Source organism: Gorilla gorilla, chromosome 3, assembly GCF_029281585.2.
Source record: "Gorilla gorilla gorilla isolate KB3781 chromosome 3, NHGRI_mGorGor1-v2.1_pri, whole genome shotgun sequence".
Classification (NCBI taxonomy): domain Eukaryota; kingdom Metazoa; phylum Chordata; class Mammalia; order Primates; family Hominidae; genus Gorilla; species Gorilla gorilla.
In genome coordinates, this window is record NC_073227.2 from 13,621,283 (window position 1) to 13,646,046 (window position 24,764).

At 50.2% G+C, this 24,764-nt stretch overlaps 1 protein-coding gene across 7 annotated transcripts in view; it reads left to right on the top strand.

Annotated features, from left to right (window-relative positions):
• The window catches only part of AFAP1 (actin filament associated protein 1), a 179,272-nt gene extending 154,748 nt beyond the window's left edge, over nt 1-24,524 (top strand). For 4 of the 7 annotated variants that reach the window (XM_063705170.1, XM_055385387.2, XM_055385385.2 and 1 more), the window contains exons 13-18: nt 1,603-1,854; nt 4,356-4,470; nt 8,312-8,476; nt 10,213-10,403; nt 14,239-14,403; nt 19,352-24,524. In XM_063705170.1, coding sequence (XP_063561240.1) covers nt 1,603-1,854; nt 4,356-4,470; nt 8,312-8,476; nt 10,213-10,403; nt 14,239-14,403; nt 19,352-19,378 — 915 coding nt within the window. In that variant the 3' untranslated portion in view covers nt 19,379-24,524. The remainder of the gene's footprint in view (nt 1-1,602; nt 1,855-4,355; nt 4,471-8,311; nt 8,477-10,212; nt 10,404-14,238; nt 14,404-19,351) is intronic. The other 3 variants (XM_063705173.1, XM_063705172.1, XM_063705171.1) reach the window with 2 other exon arrangements.
• The last annotated feature ends 240 nt before the right edge of the window (nt 24,525-24,764 follow it).

Genomic DNA, 24,764 nt, shown 5'->3' on the forward strand with positions numbered 1-24,764 from the left:
TGAGCTGAGATTGTGCCACTGCACTGCAGCCTGGTGACAGAGCAAGACTCCATCTCAAAAAAAAAAAGTTCATATTTATGACCTAATATCTGGCATCGTGGCACTGTTTCAGCTTTAGTAATGTTTACCCATTCACTGTTCCCCCTGATGCTTAGACTAAGATGAAAGTGTGCACACTCACATACTTTAAACTAGAAACTTCTGTGAGGTCTCTGTAGGTGTTTTTCTGAGTCTTCTGTGTGACTTAATCTTTGGTATTTTAGGAAAATGATAGTCTCGTCTAGACCGTTTTAATAACTCTGGACAAATATATGCTAGGTTGTCATTATGAAACTCTCAATATCCGAGTTTATCTGCAGGAGCCGTTATTTTTAGATCACAAAAATAGACACATTGAAGTGATTGTGGAGGAATACAGACACTCCTACTGCAGAATTTTAAGTCTTTTCTATTTTTATAACAAAAGGTTGTAATTACCGTCTGGCAGAAAGGACTATGCAGGAAGACTATCAACGGGGTAAAAGGAGTATAAGAGAGGAATTAATACTGCCTTTCTTGTCCTGCCAGGCGATTTATAAAGACCTTTAACCCTGAAAAGGCTCTGGCTGTGGTTATCAGTTTTTGAGTTAATACTTTAATACCCATGTTCTCAGATTCCTGTGTCCCATGCAGTGGCATGTAGCTATTTTAGTCCTTTGTTAGAGATTTTCTGCTAAAATAAAACCATTATATCCATTAGATTTGGAAGCGTCTAGTTTTCTATGAGGATTTGATTTCCCTTTTCACAGATGGTTTTGCTTGTGTTGGCTGTGGCACTTTCTTCAGTACAGAGCAGGGGACAGAGGGGGTGTGTGTTGACAGTTCCCATAGGACTTGGGTCACTGACTCCTTCCTGCACAGGGGCTTGGAGGAGCCTGCAGGTGGTCTCATGTCCCCAGAAGGAGCGCGAGGCTTGGCGGGAGCACCGTGTGGGGATGAGCGCGCCCTTCCCTCCGCTCTGCCACTCGCCGGCTCCAGGCCCTGTCTCTGCTTCCATTTCCCCCTTTTTCCCCGGATGACTGTGAGACGAAGTCAGCGTCCAGGATGTGGGAAGTGCTGTGTAAAGCATCGGGTGCTCTGCTAGGACCTCGTGTGTCTTCATGTAGACCCAGAGCACCAGGCCCCTGGTCCCATGCTCATTCCTCCCCTTCCATCCACGCCCTGCGCTAGGAGAACTTCTGAACCCCGGGTTCTCTAAAGAAGGAAATGCCAAATCAACATTGCCTTTTCTCTTTAAAAGAAAGGACAAAACAAAAACTTCATAATCCAAGGGTTCTGGGAATGGTTTAAGGAAAAAAAAATTTTTTCCGTAAGGCTTCAGAAGTCAAGTCCTTTTGAATCCACCTGCATGCTTGTGTTGGGTCTGTGTGTGTGTGTGTGCGCGTGCGCGCGGGGGTGGGGGGTGCATGCCTTATTGATAACAACTGCAGTCTGTGTGCAGGAGAGTGTTGGGGTGCCAATACTATGCTAAACGCCATACTATTAATAAATGACATCTCACTGTGCTAAAAGCTGCTGTTTCCTGTGTCCAAGTCACTAACCACAAAGCTATGTGTGTTGCAGTGGGAACCGGAAGACGGCTTTCCTGCTTCCTGCAGCAGAGGCCTGGGAGAAGAGGTGCTTTATGATAACGCAGGCCTGTACGATAACTTGCCGCCTCCGCACATCTTTGCCCGCTACTCTCCTGCTGACAGAAAGGCCTCTAGGCTGTCTGCTGACAAGCTGTCCTCTAACCATTACAAATACCCTGCCTCCGCTCAGTCTGTCACTAATACCTCTTCTGTGGGGAGGGCGTCTCTCGGGCTCAACTCGCAGGTACGGCATCTTCTTCTGTAAGATTCTAGAACCACCTTCGAGTCACATTGCTCCAACAGAGTTTTGCAACTTGTAGTAAATGGGACTCATCAAAGGCAAAGCGTAATGTTTTTTTTTTTTCTCAACTAGAATATAATTTGCAGCCTGACTACCAAGGAACTGATGAGATATTTCTAACGAGCTCATGGTTTATCTGAGCACTGTGTTTCTTTGCCCACATCTGGCTCTCTTTCTGTTCTTGGAAAATTCCCCAGTGAAATTTTGTGAATTATGTCAACTAAAGGCAGAGAAGTTAAAAGAAAGGGGTAATAAAACTTTCAAGAAGATTCTTGAACAGCAAGTTTCTTTACTATGTTTCCGTTACACTTAATGGGGAAGGGTTGACTCCGTGTAGTCATTGCTTTTGATCTTTAAACATGAAATAGATTATTCAGAGTGTGGTAGTGTTTCTCCATGACAAGTCTAAAGGGTATACTCCCAAAAACTAGATGATGATAATAAGGACTTTTTAAACATGAAATAGATTATTCAGAGTACGGTGGTGTTTCTCCATGACAAGTCTAAAGGTATACTCCCAAAAACTAGATGATGATAATAAGGACTTTTGATGACCATTGAACAATAATAACCGTGATGTTGAACTACTGTCCATTGCACACCCTGTATCTATGGCAAACAGTAACATTTCAGAGTAATTTTGTGGTGTTAGGTCTTTTTAAAAAAAAAGAAAAAAAGATGAAGTCTCACTATGTTGCCCAGGCAGGACTTGAACTGTGGGCTCAAGTGATCCTCCTTCCTTGGCCTCCCAAGTAGCTGGGACAACAGGCACATGCCACCGTGCCCAGCTTATCTTGCATATTTAACCTAAGAATTTTTTATGCTTTGCCTAAAGACCTAAGCCCATATGTAAGAATATGAATGTACAGCAAATGGGCATGTTTTAAATATTTGTTTTTTTCTCCATTCTTTGGATAATCTTAAGAAAATAACCAGATAAAATTGTAGAATTATAGGTAGTAGTGACTTAGAACAGTAGCTCCCAATAGGTCGGCTTCATCAAAAATCAAATGCACAGGTTGGTGTTGCTTTTTGATTTGTCATGACAGTTGTTCAGATCCCATCCCTGGGGATTCCCATTCAGTGAGTCTGAGTGGCCCTGAGCTAAGTGTAGTTGGGGACCGGGGGTTGGGGAGCCGTTGGCCTCTTTTGAGAACTTAGGCCAAAAAGTTGTCAGGTTATGTGTTGCATTCACTAACTGAAAGTTTATCTGTCTACGTTTCTACATGTCTTTTTATTGGCATTAGAGTCGCCTTAGGTAAAACCCTGCCACACAGTTTGCCATCTTGCACTCTTGGATTGTCCCCACATTGGTTGGGAATCATTTGATGTATGGTTCCCATGTGGAGTGTTTGTTACTATTGTCCCCCTTTGTTTTGTTTTTGTTGAAATAGGAAACATTTTTGCAAGTTAAATTACATGATCTCTGGGTTTCCTGTCCTCATTTGGTCATTTTAATGGGAACCTATTTTTAATGGCGAGACCTTGCACTTTCTGAGCACTTATGTGCCATATGCTCTATCCATGTATGGCACGTCATCTGATCTTTTTAGGAACACTGTGGGGAGGTATCTCTTTATGTTTTTAAATGATCAAATGGCGGCTCGGAAAGTTTAAATAACTTGCTCAACTTCTCCTAAATGATTGATAGAGCCAGAATTTGGAGCTAGATCTCTCTGCCTCCCAAAAAGTGAGGCCTGCAACAGAAGGAAGCTATATCGTGGAAAAAAGCGTGGGCGTGGATGCTGGAGTGAGCCTTTGCTGTCATGCTGAATTAATTACACGGCTAAGCTACACATAAGGTCACTTCAGCAAAATGCAAAACGTGTTGGCCTGTATCAGTCTCAGGAGTAGAGTACTATTTCACTTTTTCAGAAACCTGTAGTTAGTGGAAGTTCAGTTTCCATATTGTTGCTGCTGTGCCTGTGTTATGCTTCTCTTGCTTCCTTCTGCGGACTCCGTCGGCAATAAGAAGGCGGTCACTTATCCCAGTAGGATGTCACTCAGTGTCAAAGCACTTGGAGCAGCAGAACTCACACTGCAGGATCGTGCTCCTCTCCTAAAAAGCATCCCACTGAAATAAAAGCTGCTTATCCTCAGAAACACAAACTACTCCTCTCAGCTGAGTGCTCTGGGGTAGTCAGCTGCCTGCGCCAGCTTGGTTAGCATTTGTGGTCTGCCAGTAGAAAGGGGCCACTTCTGCAGTGTTCCAGCGGAACACATCCTACGGAGCCTCTGCCGTACCCTCCTTAGCCATTCCCCAGAATCCCAGCAGCCCAGTGTTTGGAAACCATCTTGGTTTTCTTTCACTTTCGTTTTTTTCCTCCATCTGTGCCAGTTTCTACAATACTTAGAGACTGAAAGAAATGACTCCAGAAAAAAAAGACCAAGATTTGTTCGACTTTGTATTTATTTTTAATGTTCTTATATGTTTATTTCAACAGCTCAAAGGTAAAAAGCCCCCCGTGGCGTCTAATGGGGTCACAGGAAAAGGGAAGGCTCTGAGCAGTCAGCCAAAAAAAGCGGATCCCGCGGCTGGTGTGAAAAGGACGGGTTCGAGTAAGTATACCATCGGATGTCTTGCATTCCGGCTTCAGGTGCACTTGGTGGAGCTGGGCCTGTCTGAGCCTGCCCACCTGTGAGTGCCAGCTTGGGGTCAGCTGGAGAGATGGAGCGGTGGGCACCGTCATCCTTCCTCATCAGCCACATAGAAGGACAGTGGCAATTTCAACCCAGCTTTTCTGACTGTGCTTGTAAATGGAAGCCCAGAACTGGTTTGCCACCTGTGGGATCGACTCAGCATTTTAAAATAGGAGGCAGTTGTGAGTGCAGGTTGCTTGCAGCTCCGGGTGGCCCTGGGCTCCAGGTCAGGAGACCTCAGCTCCTGTCCCTGATCTGTGGTTGTCAAGCCTTGCAAACTCTAAACTCAGCATCTTTATCTGTCAGACATAGACACGTGGCTCCCGTGGTTGGTGCGGTTGGAATAGCTGAGGTAATACATGGACCTCCAAGCACTAGAGCAGTACGAGGAGTTCTGAGGAATGGTTATCCTGCGGTGCCTGTGGTCCACAGCAAGCCATTCTTATCCCATTCGGTTTACTTCCCACAGCCACTTTGTAAGCGTAGGCATTATCCTCTACCCCATCACAGAAATGAGAAAAGAATCACCAAGAGAGTAAGCAGCTCCCCCAAGGCTCACAGCTGGTAAATCACAGAGCCAGAGTGGGTGCCAGGCTTTCAGACTACACATCCAGCCGGAAATAGATTGGGCAGAGAAGCATTAAGACATGAGAGACTCAGCCTGCCTGGACCCAGCACCCTCTTCCCTTCCCTCTGGTAGATCCAGCTAGGGCGATATGTCATCTCTTAAGTGTTTGTATTTGTGTTAGTCCTCATTATGTTGGATGTCTAATCAGGGAGCCAGCCAGGCAGCATTTTTTCACTCAAGGGACTCAAAGATACACCAGAGTGGTCCAACGGACCCACACATGCAGTAAAGCAAGTGGCAGGGCTGCAGTGTGGGGATTTACAGGTGAGGGGCTCCTGAGTCCATCTGGGCATGTCCAGGAAGATTTCCCAGAGGAAGAAGGTGGGAGTTAGGTGCAGATGTTGAGTTTGATGTGGTTACATGCCATCGCCACTTGGGATTTGTACCTGAGATTTTCAAATCTGAATCTGTGCAACTGGTAGTCCAGTGTCAGTGCTAATGAAGATGAGGCCAGGTAGCCCCAGCTGGTAACCCCCACACCAGCTGTCGAAGAGAGAGGCTGCCATACCGACACGTGCCGACATCCATTTGCCCTGTGGTTCCATTTTTGGAGTCGGAGCATCCACACAGGGGAATGAAGAGGCTGGCAGTGTCCTCGGCCATGTTTGTGAACGAGGCTTGAAATCACTCTGCAGGGCCAGGCTGCGTCTGCCCCAAGGAAGCGTATACATCCCTGATCGAGGCTTTTCTCCACCTGTGTTCTACCCAACATACGTGTTGACCAGATAGGTTGGAGCCAGCTGGGCCAAATCCTCCCTCCTACCACCATTTGTTTAATGTACTAACTTCCTTTGACCTTATCTGGCAAATCTTATTTCCTGAATGTATCTGGTGTGTTTACTTTCACCTCTTTTAGTGTTGTTTCTTTGAGGAGGGGCAGATGGGGGAGAGGAGCAGCTCACACCTGGAAAGCTTTGTTACAAGCAAAATCCGAGTCCCACGGAGTCTCAGTCGCCATGGTGTTTCTCTGTCAGTACCTGTGCTGACTTTATTTCCTAGATGATTTATTCCTTTATTTTATGAGATCTTCTGTAGGGAGTTTTTATTAACTGTGATGACATCTAATGGTGACAAAAGAGAAAAATAATGGCATTCCGTGTTTTTGCTTGAATCCAGCCAGTTGCATTATAGATTAGATGGGATTTATTACATGGGGACCAAAAGATGTGGAAATTTATAGGTGATGGCATTGAGTTCATTGGGGAAGCAGCTTAGTTTAGAAATAAGTGAGTAGAGTTTGGACTTGGCCCTGTTTGCAAAATATGTTGTTAACCTTAGCTGCAAACAGCGATCCTTTTGTTTCAGATTGTCGAATGCTTCGCCTCTCCTCAGGCTGCCGATGCTTTTGCTGTCATTCTATGTGCTTCTTTTGATTAGGGGAAAATTGACTGGGGAGTGATCACTTTTTATGCCTTCATAAATGCAGTATTTCATTGAAATCATGATAGCTTACATTGCAAGCATTGGTAAATCCAGCATTTAGGACAGGTGCTAGAAATGGCTCCCTGCTGTCCCTGAGCGGACAAGGCTCTGGGAATCGCTTATCGCTGATATGGTAAGAATTGTCAGTGAATGTCCACTACATCAGGCGTCGTATCATTTTGTTAGATTTTTTTCAGATATAACGTTCTAATTTAAAACACGCACATGCGCACACACAGGATTCCTTCTCGTTTCTGCTTTAGACAGGGTGAAGCTGAGCTTCTCCGGAGGTTGCTTGCAGAGTCATATAGCAAGGGAGGGTGGAGTGTGGGTTTCTAGCCACCTCTCTGAGTCCAGTGTTTTTATTCTTAATCATTATGCCACCCCTGTGGCTTCCACCTGAAGTAGTTTCTACGCTCGCGAGGGAGTCAGACACGTGGGGCGTGCAGTCAGGAAGGCCTGGGAGTTGCCTTCAGGCGTGAGTGATTGTTAGAAGCGACTAGGAGACCACGCAAGCTTTGAAATCGGTGATCCTCCATCCAAGTTCTGTTAGAACCTTCATCTCTTCCATGTGTCTTAACAAAGAGGTGTTGTCCTAAATTACTGTTATTGAAAAGCCAGCATAATAAGAGGAGGAGAGCGTGGGGTCAGGTTTTGAAAGCTGTTTTCACTGGTGATGTGATGTTGCCAAGTCTGTAAATTTTCCCTACAGCTAGTTTCCTCATTTATTCATTTTATGAAATAAGCATTTATGTATTGCCCATTTGTGTTTGTTCTAAGTGCTTTATAAATATTTAATCCTCTTAACCACTCAGTGAATTACCTGCTCTTACTATCCCCATTTCACAGATGAGGGAAACTGAGGCACAGAGGGATTCATGCCCTGTTCCAGGTCATGCAGCTACAAGTGTAAGCTGGGACTCCTTCCTAGACAGTCAGGCTCCAGATACCGCTCCTGGTTGCCTCTTCATGTATCCGTTGTTCATTTATTCACTAAACAAGCATTTATTGTGCCACACTCCGTGCCGGGTGCTAATCTCAGTGCTGGGGGTGTAGCAGCAATTCAGAGCCAGTCAGATGACATGGCCATAAGGAACAGATACTGCGGTGTTATGGAAGGATTTGAAGACGTAGAGAAGGAAGCAAATTTCAGACATCATTTTTGATATTACTCCTGTCTTTTCCGATTATAGAATGTTCATTCTCCACCTTGTTGCAGATTACTTATAAGCCGTGTGCCTCAAAGGGAAGTGAATTAAAGGAATTTCCTAATATTCTGTTTTCATTTTTAAGAATTTGATTCAAAGAATATTGGAGAATTTGAACTAGTCACTTTTCTGCTTGGTTCATACCAGCCCTGTCCTTTTCTTGTTGAATTAGCAAAATAACGCTTTGTGTTTGTTTACTGAGTTGGCTGATTCAACAGGCTTTTTGAGTTACCCCATTATCTGCTTGAATAAACCTAATTTTTTTTTGACACGGGGTCTCACTGTCATCCAGGCTGGAGCACAGTGGCAGGATCACAGCTCACTGCAGCCTCAAGCTCCCAAGCTCAAGCGATTCTCCCACCTCAGCCTCCTGAGTAGCTGGGACTACAGGCATGTGCCGCCATGCCTGGCTAATTTTGTATTTTTTGTAGAGAAGGGATCATCCCATATTTCCCAGGCTAGTAAACCTAATTTTTAATTGCTGCTTTTTTTTCTTCTCAAGATGCTGCCCAGTACAAGTATGGCAAGAACCGGGTAGAAGCAGATGCGAAGCGGCTACAGACCAAAGAAGAGGAGCTGTTGAAGAGGAAAGAGGCCCTGCGGAATAGGCTGGCCCAGCTCCGCAAGGAAAGAAAAGACCTTCGAGCGGCTATTGAAGTGAACGCCGGTATGAAGGGTGTGGGTGACTGCCCAGGGTGCATGTTTGTATTAGAGACTGGAGATTTCATTCTGCTTTGCCCAAAGGACCTATTGCTCACCAAGGCTGTCATTTTATTTAGTAAGAGTGGGTTATTTCACAGTGTTTCTTGGGGCTTGGAAACATTGCTGGTAACCCCGAGGCAGGTGCCTGTGTGGTCAAACATGCGGCGTGCAGGCAGGGGCCAGGGCCAGACCCACACGCTGCTCACCGAGGCAGGGGAGGTGCTGGGGGACCTGTTTCGGCTTCTGGCGCTGACAACAGAGATTGTCTGGAGGATGGCCCCTGTATGTGCAGGGCACAGTAGATTCTGGTCACCGGGTAGGAGGGATCAGCTGGATTTCTCTACAGAGGGTAGCCCACAGGGGTCAGTAATATTCAGAAGTCCAGACAAGGGTAGAAGCAGCCCCTCGTTTGTTGAGAAGGGACAGGCGAGAGCAAGGCAGCATCTGTCTTGGGATGCATCAGGGAAGAGGCCAGGCTAATGGAATACAGACACCAGAGAGGGACTGAAGTCACAGAAACTGAGTCTGCAGCCAGAGTGGCAGCCCTGGGCCAGGCGCTTGCATTCCTGCTGGCGGGAGCTGGCGCTCAGCTCCTGAGCCTGGGGTGGCACCGCTTACCTACGCATGGCCTCCCTTCCAGCCCGGTGCTTAGACTGTGGAAGACTGGCTCCTTAGATTGAGATTGTACTGGCCTGGGCTGGGACGGGGGCTTCAGATGCCTCAGAGGCCTGGGCGGTCCAGAGAAGAAGCTGCGGCCTTCCCATGGCTCGCCGCGCGGGGAGGAGCTGACGCACACCCAGCAGGTGGTTAGCAACTCCAGCCTTGCTGGACTTTGTGCCTCAATGATCTGATGAAGGGAAATGCTTTTGGAGTTTAGAGGAGGGAAGGCAGGTGTTGGCAGGGCAGGTCAGGCTGACCCTATAGGAGGCCCAGGATGTGGCCTGCAGTCTGAGGCTGACCCTACGGGAGGAGGCTGTGCCAGAGAATGGGACGGGGCATGGAGTTTAATGAGACAGAAGTAGCATTTCTTCCGTGTTCCCAGCTTGCAGGATAGTGAAGATGCTGAAGATGCAGGAGGGCCAGGAGTGCTTTTGGCTTTGAAAAAGAGAACCTCGCCTGCCGGCCACCACTGGCCCAGGCCCTGGGCACAAGTCCGTTCACCTCTTGGGATTGGTGTTCTCATCTGCCCAGTGGGTGCATCTTAGGTCACTGCAGCAAACCTCAAATAAAATAAGTGAATGTGCCTTAAAGAAATGTGTGCCATGTCCAGTAGAGATGCAAGCTGTGCTACTGTTCATCACCTCGGGCGCAAATAAGATGACTGAAGGATCGGTGGAGCGTTAGGGGAGGACAGGGTTCATACTCCAAGAAGGTGGCAGCTTTGGGAACTGTGGAGTTTAGGGTCCACGTTTTAAAATGAGAACATTGAGACCCAGAGCCAGGAGCTCCTGGCCTTCGTCAGAATCAGCATCTCCTCTTTCCTGGTCCGAGTCCTCAACAGCTGCAGCAAAGGGAAATGGTAGGAGAAGGACTCTGGTCCCTTAGAGAACTGCTGAATTTAAGTTTCACAACGAGGACCTAAGTCAGGGGAGCTCGACCTCAGACGTTTTGTGGAAGTTCTTCTCGGGGACCAGGTGCCTTCTCTGTTGTTTGGAGAACCTGTACCTGCCGCGGGAGTAACGGCGTTTCTGGGAATTCCAGGCAGGAAGCCGCAGGCGATCCTGGAGGAGAAGCTGAAGCAGCTGGAGGAGGAGTGCCGGCAGAAGGAGGCGGAGCGCGTCAGCCTGGAGCTGGAGCTGACGGAGGTCAAGGAGAGCCTGAAGAAAGCGCTGGCGGGCGGAGTCACCCTGGGGCTGGCCATCGAGCCCAAGTCAGGGACATCAAGTCCACAGGTATGTGTCCTTCTGGCTCACCTCGGAGGCTGGCGCGGCCTTGTGTGACCGAGGGCCAGTGCACCCAGAGAGAATGTGGAGTGGCTCTGGGGTGTAGCTTGCTTGTGGCCCCTTAGTGTGCCCAGCAGAAGACAGTTCATGTGTTAGCATCAGACACTTTCATCGGCCGGGTCTGTGTTCCTGACATGCTTTCTTACCTCTCGCTGAAAGGTTAAAAGCTGTGGAAACGCTGAGTCTGTGTCTTTCCCCTTTGCATAATCTGTTTAGAACAGATCCAGTCCTCATGTCTCTTCTGAACCAGGTCCTGATTTGATGCCAGTTCAGTAGAGCCAGTGCTTACAAACCGTCTAACATGTCTGAGAGTTAAGCCAGGTGCTGGGGAAACTGAAATGAATGAAGCGGTCTGTGTCCTCTTAGAATCAAACAGAACAAAGTGGGGTCCTCTTCCCATGTGAGTCATCCCTGTCCCTGGTTCCTCTTCACTCATTCGGGTGAGACCGCTGAGAAGTTAGATGTCTCCTCCACTTGGTCATTCTGTTGAGTCTCCTGTCTTGTGAGTTGGATGCCGTCACTTCCATTGAGCGAGGGAGGCACTGGGCCCAGAGGAGTAAACACGCCTGCAGGGCAGACAGAACAGGCAGCCAGTGAGGGATGGCTGGGCTTCAGCCCCTGTTCCAGCCGAAACACCGTGGGCGCCCCTGGGTCCCCACCCACTGCGTCCTGAACGCTCCCCTTCTAGGTCCTTCTTTCCAAACCGTTCAGTAAAATGCTGAGCCTGGTTGAACCCACCGCTGCTCCTCCACATGAGCCCTGGGCGGGTTTGTGGGGAAGATTGACACATTTATGGGTTGACGGCAGCCCTGAGTTTCAGTCACTTGCTGGCCCCTGCCAGTCACCACCCGCATGGCCTGCTCTTCCTTACTCTCCCCTTCTCCTCCAAGCCTCCCCCGTCCCCCCATCCCTGCCCCAGTCTCCTGTGGCACCCCAGCGATCACCTCCAACCCAGAGGACAACCTCCCTCCCGCCTGCAGAGCTGAGCAAGCAGCCAGGTCACTGCTCTGTCCCCAAACCCAAACCCAGCCACTCATGCATGGTTCTTTCAGGTGTTCAAGAGGTGGCTCTGGGGTCACACAGGCCAGGGCTTGAAGCTTGAAATGACTTGACTTCTCTAGGCCCTGAGTTTTTCATCTGTAAATAGTAACGGTCGCTGCATAGACTGTGTGTGGACGCTTTTGGCACAATGCCCACCGAAGCGCCTGTGTTCATTCACATCATTCACGTCTTATACATATACATATACACGCATTCATTCATTCATTCCACTCATCCAACAATTGCTTGTTGATATCATTATATACGTTACTGTTATATATTACATAAAATCATATATTCATTCAACGTTTATATATTATATATAAAATACAATTATATATTTATACGATACATACTATTTAATATATAAAGGTGTGTGTGTGTGTACGTACACACATGCATATGCTGTGTTCCTTCTTGAACTCCTGGGCTCAAGGGATCCTCCCACCTCACTTCCTGAGTCATTGTGGTTACCGGCGGGGGCCGCCGTGCCCAGCCCACATTCTGTGTTCCGTCTGTGTGCTACAGACTGTTCCAGGCCTGCACTTGTGAACAAGATAGGTGAGAATCCCTGTTTCATGGAGCTTATCTTCTCATGAGGGAGGCAAACCAATAAAACACGTTGGTGTCAGATGCGGACAGATCTGTGGAGAACAGTGAAACAGTGCTGAGGAGGAGGGGTGCAGGGGGAATTGGAATCCAAGGGCTAGGAGGTGCCTTGGGCATCCCCAGCCCCTCATCCAGCATAAATGGGGACAAGAGCATGGTGGGGTCAGGTGCAGTGAGAGTGGCAGTGAGGCTGTAGGCCTTGGCTGGGACAGGGCAGGGGTCTTCCCTTGCTTCATGGAGCCCTGTGCCCCTCCATCTGTGATCTGAGGCAGGAGGGCACACAGTCCCCCATGCTGCTTGTCCTGCGTCCTGCGTGGAGGGTGGTGGCAGGGCAGGAGTGCTCTGAGGAGCTGTCCCGCCCCCGTCCTCTGGTTCTGTTTGAGTGGAGGGGCTGGGCTTCCTGGGCTCTGGTCAGTGCTTCGATCTCATCCTTCCTGACCTCCAGACACCTGGGGGGATCCTTCTCCTGTGTCTTCAGCTTTTCTGTCAGCTTTTTCCAAGCATTTAAGGATTCTCTAGTTGAATCCATCCTTAAAAAAAGAAGGTTCTGCCTGGCCTCCTGCTCCCTCTGGTGACTGTCCCCTTGCCCTGCGTTCTTCCCTTTCCTTCCAGGGTGAACTTTGGAAGCAGTTGTCCATGCTTGCAGCATGCTTGCAGTGTCCTCTGCCCCCCCTACATCTTCACTTTCTGGATGTGGTTTCCCATTGCACCTGCTTTCATCATGGTGACCCCCGGCATTCCCATCCAGTGGACACATTAGTCCTCACTACCCGGTTCCGGTGCCCTTCGGCACAGCTGCCCACTCTCTTCTGTGGTGGCTCCACATTCTTCCACCCCCATGGCTCGAGCTTCCCTCTGGCCCCTTCTCCAGCTCCTGCCTCGCCACCCCCCGCCTCGCTTTTCCTTTGTCCCAAGTATGCTTTGGGGGCCCACGCCTGGCTTGCTGCCTCTGCTTTCCCCCTCCCAGTCCACTGTGCTTTGCGACTTCCCCTCTGTTTTGGGGGAGGATGTCCTTGGTGCCATCCTCTGTCCCAGCATCTGGGGAAGCACTCTGCACTGCTGCAGCCCAGGCCGTGTCCTCGGGAGAGTGGCTTGTTCGGTGGACCCCTCTTGAGATGCAGGTCTTTGGGTCACCTGCCCCTTTCCTCACAGCCTAGCCTGGCCTCTGCCAGACACAGATGTCCTGATCATCATTCCATTGTATTCACTCACCAGTACCTCAAGCTCCCTCCCCGACAGCCAGGGGCTGCCACTGCATAGGTCAAGTTGGCTGCCTGGGGATTGTGGTCAGTAAAGCCCACAGGGGACCCCGAGCTGCCCATTTTCATGGTAATTGAAACGCTGTTCTAAAACAATATTCCATATACCCTGAGCAATATTTTTTACATAACAAACACATTTTGGCAGGAATCCTAGGAAGCGTCTCTTCCTTGGAGACTTCATTTCTAGGAAGCGTCTCTTCCTTGGAGACTTCATTTGAGAGAAGGCTCAGCAGATTGTGGCGTTTTTTTTCCCAGAGAGCAGTTTGGGATCCCATATGGAAGAACCAGCAATGGGGGCCTTGGCAGCTCAGGACACATGTTGTTCTATTTTCAGCCTTCCTGAACACCTCCTCCTTTGGCATATGGAAGCTGCCGTAAACACTCGGAAGGCCTCTGTGCTCATGGAGCCTGCTTTTCTCCAGCAATCCCCACTCAGTGGGGCTGCATCCCGGGAGCCAGTGCTGCCCTGAGTGCCGGCGCTTTCTGCTACCTGAGCATCTCTAGGGCGCTGACCCCAGAAAAGCTCTGAAAACCTTAAAAGCACTGCACAAAGGGACCAGCTAGAGGCGGCAGCAGCTGCATGCAAGAGCCCGGCTTTGAATGCAAAAGACTAGGGCAGGAATCCCACCCTCACTGTTTCCCAGGCACAGCTGGGAGTCGGAGCACCCCTTGGAGCCTCCGCCCCCCGGCCATGAATGCTGGGAGACCCTCTGGGGGTGAGGCACTGACCACGTGGCGGTCCTTGCTGCTACTGCTGTTATTTTTGCCCATTTCCAAAACTTATTTCTTCCTTGAAATAAATCATTATCCTGCTGGAGAATACCAGTGGCCCAGAAACCGCTCCTCACATGGGGTTCTCTCTCTCTGTTAAGTCTCCAGTGTTCAGGCACCGGACCCTGGAAAACTCGCCCATCTCCAGCTGTGACACCAGTGACACCGAGGGCCCCGTGCCGGTGAACAGCGCGGCCGTCTTGAAGAAGAGCCAGGCAGCCCCGGGCAGCTCCCCCTGCCGAGGGCATGTGCTGCGGAAGGCCAAGGTAAGCCCTGATGTCTGGGGGTGTCCGGGTATCCTGGGCAGGCACTTTAAGCTCCCAGCATTCTCGGGTGTGAATAGGGAGCCCATTCTTCTTCCTACTGCATCCACTTGGCACTCAGCCTTCAGTAGACATCTGGGAATGGGTGCTTATCGAGTTCTCACCACCCCGCAGATCCTCTGTTAGGAACCGGGTTCTCAAAGGTGAACAGTGACCGGAAGGTGCTGACTGTGTTTTTAGCCCCAGTGCCAACAATTGGCTCCAGAGTCATCTCAGATGCAGGCAAGCCCTGGGCTCCTCTGGACTCGTTTTCTCAGTGGTGGGGTGGAGATTAGACCAGGAGACCGCTGAAGTCCTCTTCAGCACTCAGATGTGTGATTCTTTAGAAAAACAAAGAAAAGGGTCTAGGAATAAGCTTTCCCCCAGCCCCTTCCCTAGCACTGCCAGCTGCATGAATCGGGCTCTGAGGGCCTCGGAGGAACCTGTTTACTCCCTCCTGGGGCAGCTTCTGGTCTTCTCATGGGATTAGCCACTAGCAAGTTTTGATGCTAACCTTTAAAACCTCAGAAATCTTTAAAACACAGTAGTTGATCAAAGCAAACGGGTCCTGGCTGCAGCAGCGAAAGTGCTGTGTGTGGAAGTGCATGGAGTGCGATGGTGTGAGCTGGGGAGCCACGGGAGTGTGGCTGGCCCCGCCCCGAGGGGCTGGAACATGGGGGTCCTCCTGTACCGGCTCTGTGGGTTCCTCTCATTGCCGGAATTAACTTTTCTTTTTTTGAGGCAGGGCCTTGCTCTCTGGCCCAGGCGATCCTCCCACCTCAGCCTCCCAAGTAGCTGGGACTACAGGTGTACACCATTATGCCCAGCTAACTTATTGTATTCTTTATAGAGATGAGGTTTGGCAGTATCGCCCAGGCTGGTATCAAACTCCTGGGCTCAAGTGATCCTCCTACCTCCCAAAGTGCTGGGATTATAGGCGTGAGCCACTGCGCCCAGCTTGGCATTCTTTGCAGCTTTTGGAGCCCACTCCGAGTTGACTGGGGATAGGTGTTTCCTGCGAGATGGGAATGAGTGCCGCCCCACTGCTGTGCTCTCTGGGGTGCTCACAGGAGGGCCCCTGAGAAACATGGTTGTCCCCAGCCTCCCAGAACAGCGGTCCTCCATAGCAGATCCGTGTACTGAAGACCGTGTGTGTCGGTGAGTCTGGGGAAGGGAGGAATGGCTAGCTGTCATCTCCATTGCTTTTCTTAGTGTTTACCAAGTGTTCTCAGCTGGTGACCACTGGGCTCCCTGATGGAGGAATATGTTTTGCCTGGGGGATGTTTAGAATTGAGCTGCTCAATGACATCCCACTTAGGACTCGCAGATGAGAGATGAGAGATGCTGTAAATGTACTTCATCTATTTGGTTTCTTTATCATCAAAGAAATTGGACTGAAAATTCTGTGGTCCCGACCCTCAAAAGGGCTCCCATCATCGTCTGTGCTTCTGTCATGCAGAGGTTCAGGCCCCCCGCTCCCTTCTGCTCCCTCTTGGTGAATGGGAAGCGAGTGATCCTGGGCCACCTCAGATGCACAGCCAGCTGTCCAGATGGGTCCCCACTGACAGGTCCAGAAAACAGCGGAAGCTGCTCTCGTCCCTCCAGCTGAGAATCTTGTGCAGAAATCAGAAGGGGACGGACTGAGCAGGGTTTCCCTGGATTTCTGAGAACAGTGACAGGGGACCCCTGGCTGGAGGTGGTGGGGCCTGTAGACCCTGAGAACATGAATGCACTTGTGTATCATAAACTTGGTCTCATCTGCCTCCCGCCTTTTTCTGGGGACCAAGGGGTCTGACGTATTCCGGAAGTGGGAAGCGCTATGCCAGCTGCGGTATTCCTGAAATACCTTCCAACTCTCGGTGAGGAGCATTGAGCACAAGAGAGGGTTCTGGAAAGTCAGACAGCTTCCAGCCCCATGCCCCAGGGCTTCCTGGCTCAGAACCACCCACCAAGCACAGCTCCAGGCCAGGTTTCCCTTCCCTTCATCTGGGCAGGCCGTGTGCCAAGGGCCATCCGGGCATGGAAACTGTGGCTCTGCTCTGGGAGGTGCCCGAGGGGCAGGCGCTGGGCTGCTCCAGGTTTCGTGCCCCTGCCTCTCGTGACACATTCACCTGGAGATTCTGTTTCCTGGCCTGCTCCGAGTTGAGTGGAGGCTTCAGGTTCTCATCCTGTCGCTTATTCTGTGGCCAGTGTGACCTGGGCTTGGAATGTTTACCGTTTCCTCAGCTTGTTTGCTAAACGTATGTGGCACCACGTGGAGGTAACATGGGGTCCTCCCTCTCTGAAAACCCCACTGCCTGGGAGGAAATGGGGGATCTGTACAACAGAGGACTGCCCTGGAGCGCCGACCTTGTGACGTTGTCCCCTGGGCACCTTCTCTGCTTACAACGGCCCACGTAGCTGTCCCAGGCAGGCTGAAGGGGCAAGAAGGCACGAAGCATACCCAGCTACCCATCCTCCCCTTTGCAGAACACTTCTGCCGAGTCTGAGAGGGCCTCAGCATAGTGTTGTCGGTGTTGTGGCTTGGTGTTTGTTTCTGCCAGATTTGCTAGTGCTGTGAATTTAACCATGAGTTGAACTCGAGCTTTTGATTTAGACAAAGTGAGAAATTGTTCGTTGTATGCAGCATGCGGAGACGTGCAGTGTACTCATGACCCCGTTAATGAGCCCCTGGAAATAGTGGGAGTCAGGCGTCTGCATCCCAGCGCAGGTCACCGGGCGGGCGCAGAGAAGAAAGTCCCTCTTTGGTGGCCGGGCGCTGTGGGCGGGGCTTTCACAGACCCTGTCTCCTTTGATCTTCCCAATTGCTCTCTGAAGTCCTTGGTGGGACTCACGTTGTACCATGGCTCAGAGAGATGAAGCAACCTCTCCAAGGCCCCTCAGTGGCTGAGGCACAGAAGGTCTGGCCCTGGCGTCTGTGCCTTCTGCTGTCCTCCAGAGCCATCCATGCCAGGGAACCAAGGGCCTCTGTCCTGCATGGTGTCTGCCGCTGCTCTGACCTGGGTCTGCTCTTTTGCCTCCTCTTTCTGGAACTCAATCCCATGGCCAAACCCCATTTCAAATCCATGTAGCTCCAGAGACCATGAGTAGCCCAGGCTTCTGCCTCTGTGCAGCTGCACTGGGTGCTGAGGACCCAGAGATGAATGGATGGAAAGGAAGAGGTGAGGAAGAGCATGGAGGGCGCTGTCCAGTGGGGAGGGGCAGGTACATCTATTGCTGTGACATGGCTTGTTGAAAAGCACAGAAACTGCACAGAAGATGGGAGCATTGCCTCCCGGAGTCAGGACGAGGGGCACAGGGGGGTGGGGAATCACTGAAGCCTGGTCCTCAGGATGCATGAGGCTGGCCAGGTGACATCAGGTGGAGAACAGGCATGGGTGTGTGTAGAGAGAAGCAGATACAAAAGCCAGAGTGTGGCCTGTTGGGAGGCAGCAGGGCAGAGTGGAGATGGGAGGCCTTTGCTGTGGACCAAGTGGTTTTGGGGCCCAGCTTCATCACTTTGGACCGAAGGCAAGTCATTAAGTCTCTGTCTCCTTATCGATTGATTGAGACAGGGTCTTGCTCTGTTGACCAGGCTCGAGTGCAGTGGTGATCATGGCTTACTGCAGCCTCAAACTCCTGGGCTCAAGCAGTCCTCTCGCCTCAGCCTACCGAGTAGCTGGGACTATGGGTGTGCGCCACCACACCCAGCTAATTTTTGTATTTTCTGTAGAGTTGGGGTCTCCCGAAGTTGCTCAGGCTGGTCTTAAACTCCTGGCCTCAAGCAATCCTCCCACCTCACTTAGCCTCTCTAAGTGCTGGGATTCCAGGCAAGAGCCCCGCACCTACCTGTCTCTTCACTTATGAAGTGGGGGTGCTGTCCACTTTGCAGGGCTGTCGTCAGACCAGACATAGCCGCACCCAGTGCATGGCACAGTTCCTGCCCGGTGCCCACTGTCCCTGCTCTCACAGTGCTGGCACTGCGTAGACCACAGCCATCTGCAGCCAGCACTCAGGGCCTGTGGATGGAACCAGTCCAGCTGCTCCGCTGACAGGATTTAAGCATCTACATATTAAAAAAAAATTTTTTTTCTATTAGAGTAAAATAAACACAATGTAAAATTGGCCATTTTAAGCATTTTTAAGTCTACAGTTCAGTGGCATTAAGCACATTCCCCTTGTTGCACAGCCATCGCCGCCATCCTTCTCTAGAACTTTCTCATCTTCCCAAACTAAAGCTGTCTCCATTAAACACTAACTCCCCATTCCCCCACCCCAGCCCTTGATACCCACTACTCTACTTCCTTTTTTGTTTTTATATTTTTTGAAATAGAGATGAGGTCTCGCTACGTTGCCTAGGCTGGTCTCAAACTCCTAGCCTCACGCCATCCTCCTGTGTGTGTGTCCCACAGTGCTGGGATTCCAGGCATGAGCCACTGCGCCCAGCCCACTTTCTGTCCTTGTTAGACTTCTCCAGGTCCCTCACATAAGTTAAATCGTTACAGGATTTATCCTTTTGTCATCGGCCTTTTTCTGATCATGTCCTCAAGGTTCATCCAGGTTGCAGCGTGTGTCAGAAGGCCCTTCCTTTTTCAGGCCGAATACTTGGTGTTGTCTATACTCGCCACATTTTACGTGTCTATCCATCGGTGGACACTGGGTTTCCTCTGCCTCCTGGCTGGTGTGAGTCATGCTGCTGTGAACGGGGTGTGTGGTATCTGCTGGAGACCATGCTCTCCATTCTGATAGGTAAATACCTAGCAGTGGAATTGCCGGGTCATTGGTCATTGATTCTGTTGAGTTTTCTGATTCTGTTGAGTTTTCTGCAGTAGCCGAGCACCCACCCGCTCTGAGTTGAATGTGCATGGTGGCGTGGCTTGTCCCAGCCTGGTCCTCTTGCCCTGTCAACTTACAAGACTCTCCTTTCCTCTAGGAATGGGAATTGAAGAACGGGACATAGGGGACAGCAGCACCACTCCAGCCTCAGAGACTGCACACCCCCTTGCCCGTGTCCTCATCTGTGTGATGGCAGGAAGCTCTGCCCAGAGTGGCCTCAGCTGCACAACTCCAGAGGCTCCACGACTGAGCTCTGAGGCCAGTGCCTCTCACCCAGGCCCACTTGTATTCTTTCTACTGTAAAATGGCGCCTTTAAAAAAGATGTAAGACTTTGGTTCCCAACTTTGTTAAAAAACAAAAAAAAGTGATGGAAAGGTGTTTGAAAGGATGCTATCAGGCGAAGTGACATCTTTCTAACCAGATAGGCCATTGCTTTCACCGATTCCAACCCAGCCCTGGACTGAGGATGGATGGTTCCATGAGCTCCCAGATGAAAACTTGGATTCGACGGGGAAGAGCCTGGATCCCCGGCTGCCCCGGGCATGAGTGTGGCTGGCGCATGGGCACTGGGCTCGCCTTGCACGCCCACCAGGAGGGCCAGGGGCATACGCAGTCCTGACGTGGACTTGTGTCTCGGCGTATCCTCTCCACGTGCCCGTTCCCTTCCTCATCAAAGGTAAAGGCATGAGAAAATCGCGCTGTGAAACGTTTTTTACCTTTTATTATTATTTTTTTGGACAGATGCTTTTGTCACATGCTTTTGTCACCAAGACATGAAAAGCTGCCATTCTTCTTAACCTGTTTTTTTAAGAATGTCTTTTTATTGTGTGTCGCACTTAGATCAAGGATTTTTCAGAGGTTCCTTATTTTATTAATTAATTATTTGTGCTGCTTTTGACAGGTAGCAGAGGGTTTTAATACTTCACTAACAGTACACCCTCCTCCCCCTTGGGCTAGCATCCCCAGCCCTTAATCCACGTCGGAGCCGGCAGGTGATTCTCACACCAGGAGTCTCTGGGGCAGGGGCTGGCTCCTCGCCGCTGTACAGGACGTTTACTGCTGCTCGGGGCCAGGGCAGTCCTTTGAAAGGGAAGCAAGTTCCGGAACTTGTTCCCTTATAGAACTATAACACCTTAGAGCAAGAGGCAGGAATTCTAGGGACTTGTTCCCTCATGGAACTATAACATATAACATCTTAGAGCAAAAGGCAGTAATTCCAGGGCCTCCTGCCCCTCCCCCTCCCCTTCCTCCGGCTTGTCAAGTTAAACCACTAATGTGTTGGTGGGCCTGGCCGTGCTGCCTCTCCTGAGTGGGGTGGGTGCAGGTAGGGCCTCTTTCCCAGCTTTCTTGCTTGCCTTCTGTGCAATATTTCTTGGAGAATTTGGATGCCTAAGGCATAAAGGAAAAAAACGGAGTTCATAGTTTGAGCTGGTATCTACCCCCTGGGTTTAAAAATCAGATTAACTTCTTGGTCTCCCGGAGGTTGCTGTCAGGAATTCTCCAGTACGGGAAGATGCAGTCACTGATGACGAAATAAGTCACCCCTGAACGCCTCCGCAGGCAGGTTCATGGAGACCAGTCCCAGCAGCGATCGCCCCTTCCCCAAGCATAGAATACAGAGGTGCCACACTTGGTGTAAGCCTTCCTTCTGTCCACCATCCAGAATGTCGTTTTTCACACAGAGGAAGAGATGGCGGGAAAACACTGACTCCTTGGGTTTCCCCCAGACATACTTTCAGAGCGCTAGCTGTGTGGTGCACGGGACTTTACAGTTAGGATTCATGTTTAAGGTGGTGGCGCTTGAGGCCAGGGCCACGTTGGATTACTGAAGCGGGAAAGCGGTCTCCCGTGTATAAGAAGAAAGTTTTACAACACGAATTGGAAGCTGCTTGAGTCCACCTGAAGTTGAATTGATTGCAAAGCCATCTGCCGGGAATGGTTTTGGGTTCCTGAGCCGTCAGCCAGCCTTTCCCCTCTGATGCACGTTCCTCCCGGCTTAGTCCGTGGAGGCCCATCACACCAGCATCCGTGACGCCAGCTTCCCACTAGGACATCCAGGCAGGTCGGGCGGGGACGCCACACGCCTCAGGGCCGTCCGCTGCATTGCCATAGAGGAGCCCTCCCTCCAGTGGTCACTTCCCACCATTGCAGGCAGCTGGGCCCACTTCATATCACACAAAATGAATTTTCTATAAAGGGAAAAAAGTTTGCTCCTCCATAGATTTTTGCTACCTTTGGGTCAAATGGTTTCCCCGGTTGAGGCTCTTGGGCCACTCTGATTGGCAGCCTGCTTTGCCAAAGAGAACTGTGTGAGGTTTTGGTGGTTAGTAAGAGAAGGGGGAGATGGCCAGCCTGAAGTCACGGTCCTGGCCCAGCACAGGTGGGCAGCAGCGAGCTGGCAGGTGAAGCGTGAGCAGCACACAGAGTGTCACATGGGCCTTAGCCGTCACCCACCAGCTTCCTCACCAGGCAAGGAGGCCCCGGAGCCTTAGCAGGGACTTGCCCGAGGGCACAGCTGATTGGTGCTCGACTCCCAGCATGCAATATTTTGTTGTCAAAACCCAGGTTTGTAATTCACATCCACAACCCTAAGCCTTTTAAAGAGGAGGCAAACGTTAACGAACCCCATCGTGGTCCATGGAGCCTTTCAAAATGGGTGCCCTGGAGGGGCCTGACAGTGGGTTCCTTCCATGGCGGATACTCCCTTGAAATTTCACATTCCATCAAAGTTTAAAGCATTTACTTCAGAATAAGTTATTTATGTGTATATGTTCAATAAATATAGTTTTTAATTTATATCTGTACATATTAGACACACGCGAGCCATCTTGCCAGATTTCTGACAGTGATGTCATTTTATTCCCCTCCCAAAACATGCCCCAGGAACAAGCACCCCTTGCCTCTGTGGCAGCTGCGAGTGTGTCTGATTTCATAACGAAGCCAGGCTGAGGGCAAGAGGCCCGACAGGCAGGCCAGGGTCCCCAGAGAAGCCAGGATGAGGGGTACAGAGGCCCGACAGGCAGGCCAGGGTCCCCGGAGAAGCCGGATTTCTTCGCAGTGTCACTGGTACTTAGCAGATGGTCGTGTTCACAGGGGCTGGCCACCTGTACTACGGTGCCAACCGCATTGCGAGGAATGTGGTGGCCATGCGATGGAGCTGGCTGGAGGACAGGCCAGGTGAGGGGGCCGACCCCTGCGGGGCTCAGGGCTCCTTCCATTCTAACCTTGAGCCACAGTGTCACTCTTCAGGGCTCTGCTCCTGGCTCTATTTTGTTAAGGTGTCATCAGCCTTCAACCTCCATTTATATATTTTTATAATGTTAAGCCACTGACCAACTTTTTTCATAGAAACAACTATCAGATTCGAGGGCTCGCTTTGTCCCCCTGACCTGGGCACAGGCATGGGCCATGGCTCCCTCTTCCCAGAATGTGGGGGGAACCGGGGCAAGGCCCATCTGTCTGCAAGGCTGGTAGCTCTCTCCCTCGGCTTCCAGAGTCCACGGCAGTTGCAAGGTAACCAGTGTGGGTCTGCTGAGTCACCCCAGGCACCAGACTCGCCCCAGGAGCACGGGCCACTGTCCATGGGGCCTTCCTTGAGACCTTCCCTTGGGGCTGGCGGGCGGCGGCTTACCAGCTGGGTCAGTCCCGTCTCGCCCCTCTGTGCCTATGCCCTGGCGTTGCCAGGCTTAACCTTCCCCTGTATCTTACTCATCCCAGAGTTATTACCGGCCATTTCTAAATAGACAAAAACTACCCTAAAATGTGGAGATTTACTCCTTTTGAAAAGTCTGTTTCAAAAAGTGTGTCCTCAGCTCTGGAGGCCACCCCCAGGAAGGAGTTTGAGGTTCATTGTCATTATGGCCACAGTTTGGTGCTTGTGCACGGGACTCAAAGGGCAGCGTTGAAGCTGGGGTTAGGTGTAGGCTTGTGAGCATAGCTCCCTTGTTTGTGGCCACACCTTACCTTTCCAAAAAGGCTATTAATTCTACTCACCCACTATTTGGGGGGAAGTAAATTTTGTCCACAGACTTTGCTACCCAGGTGAGGTGCTCTGTTCATGCACGGAACTCATGTCATTAGACACCGTCCAAGGATGGGCAGCCTGCAGTGTGGCCGGCGACTGCCATCCAGAGAAAAGGCACCTCGTGCCACAGGGCGGGGCCGACACCCTGAGCTCACAGGTGGCACCTGCATTCAGGTGGATGTCCATCCTTGAAACAGCCTCTTCTGGGAGCACAGCACTGGAGGTCTCCAGGCATCAGGGTTGGCCGGCAGGGTGCCCTGCAGCTTACATAAAGGTCGTGGCAATATTTCAATGTTAAACTATTGCCTTCCTCTTACTTTTCCTAAAATAATTTTCTAATGGGAACAGTAACTTCAAGTTCATGACATAGTTTGAAGGAGGATAATTCATTTTTTCCTGGTTGTCACTGTCTTCTTATCCCCTTGGTGGGCTGGGTTCATACTGTGAAATAAACTAAAATGAAACCGAAACGTTCCTGCCGTAAATACGTGGCACAGCACTGCAGAAAAAGCAAAGTCACCTCTATTCGTGAGTCCCCAAGCCATAGCAGGGCGTCTGTAAAAGAAGGGAAACTGCACTTAGGAAGTGGTGGGCGTCAGACGCATCCTTTCGCCCGTAGTTCATGAAATAGTTCCGGCTTTGGTCTTCCAGAAAATCTCAACTTCACCGTGCACAAGTGTTACCGGGTCTTTTTAGTGTAGCCATGCAAGATATTTTCAAAAGGACCTCTTCAGATCATAATTCTTAGGACCAAAGGTGTTTTTAATCTTTTTGATTTTCTAACAAGAAAGGAAATATTCACTTTAAATTTTAACATCAACTTTTCAGTGATATTCAGAATTAATTGACCATGGCGATACGTTGTAAAATGTTTTCATATCAAGAATGTAATTATTTCCTTATTGTATTTTTTAAAAGCTAAAGTCATATTTAAAATTCTCTTTGAAAGAAACAGGCAAAGAAACAGCAAAGATTTTTTTAAATTAAATATGTTGGTAGTGCCCACTTTAAATGACTGTAAATATATTGTCACTGTTTCTCAATGTATTTAATTCATAAAGTAAAAATTTTATGAAAAGAAACTTGCAAGGAAAATCCTAGTTTTCAGTCCACTCGCCCCACTTTGTAGTAGCTTCACTGAATTTCCTGCTTTCCTGGTTGAATTTTCTACTGTCTCACGTGGTGTAACCCTAGACTGGCGCCCTTGGCGTGCCCCTTTGTGTATGAATAAACTTCTCTCCCCCAGCCCCGGTGTCTTCACTGCCCTTGGTGTGTGCTGCAGACTGAGAAGTGGCTGCTTTTCCTGAAGTCCTTGCTGTCAGGTGGGTGGGGTCTCTCGCTGACATTTGGCCACCTACCAGGGAGAGAGGGGTCAGGAGTGACACATGAAGGGAGGAGGTAGGCAGATGAAGGAGCCGTGGTTTATATTAAAAAGTAGCTTCGAGTCCGCAGACCTGAACATCCAGTTCAAGAGACGTTTTGCAC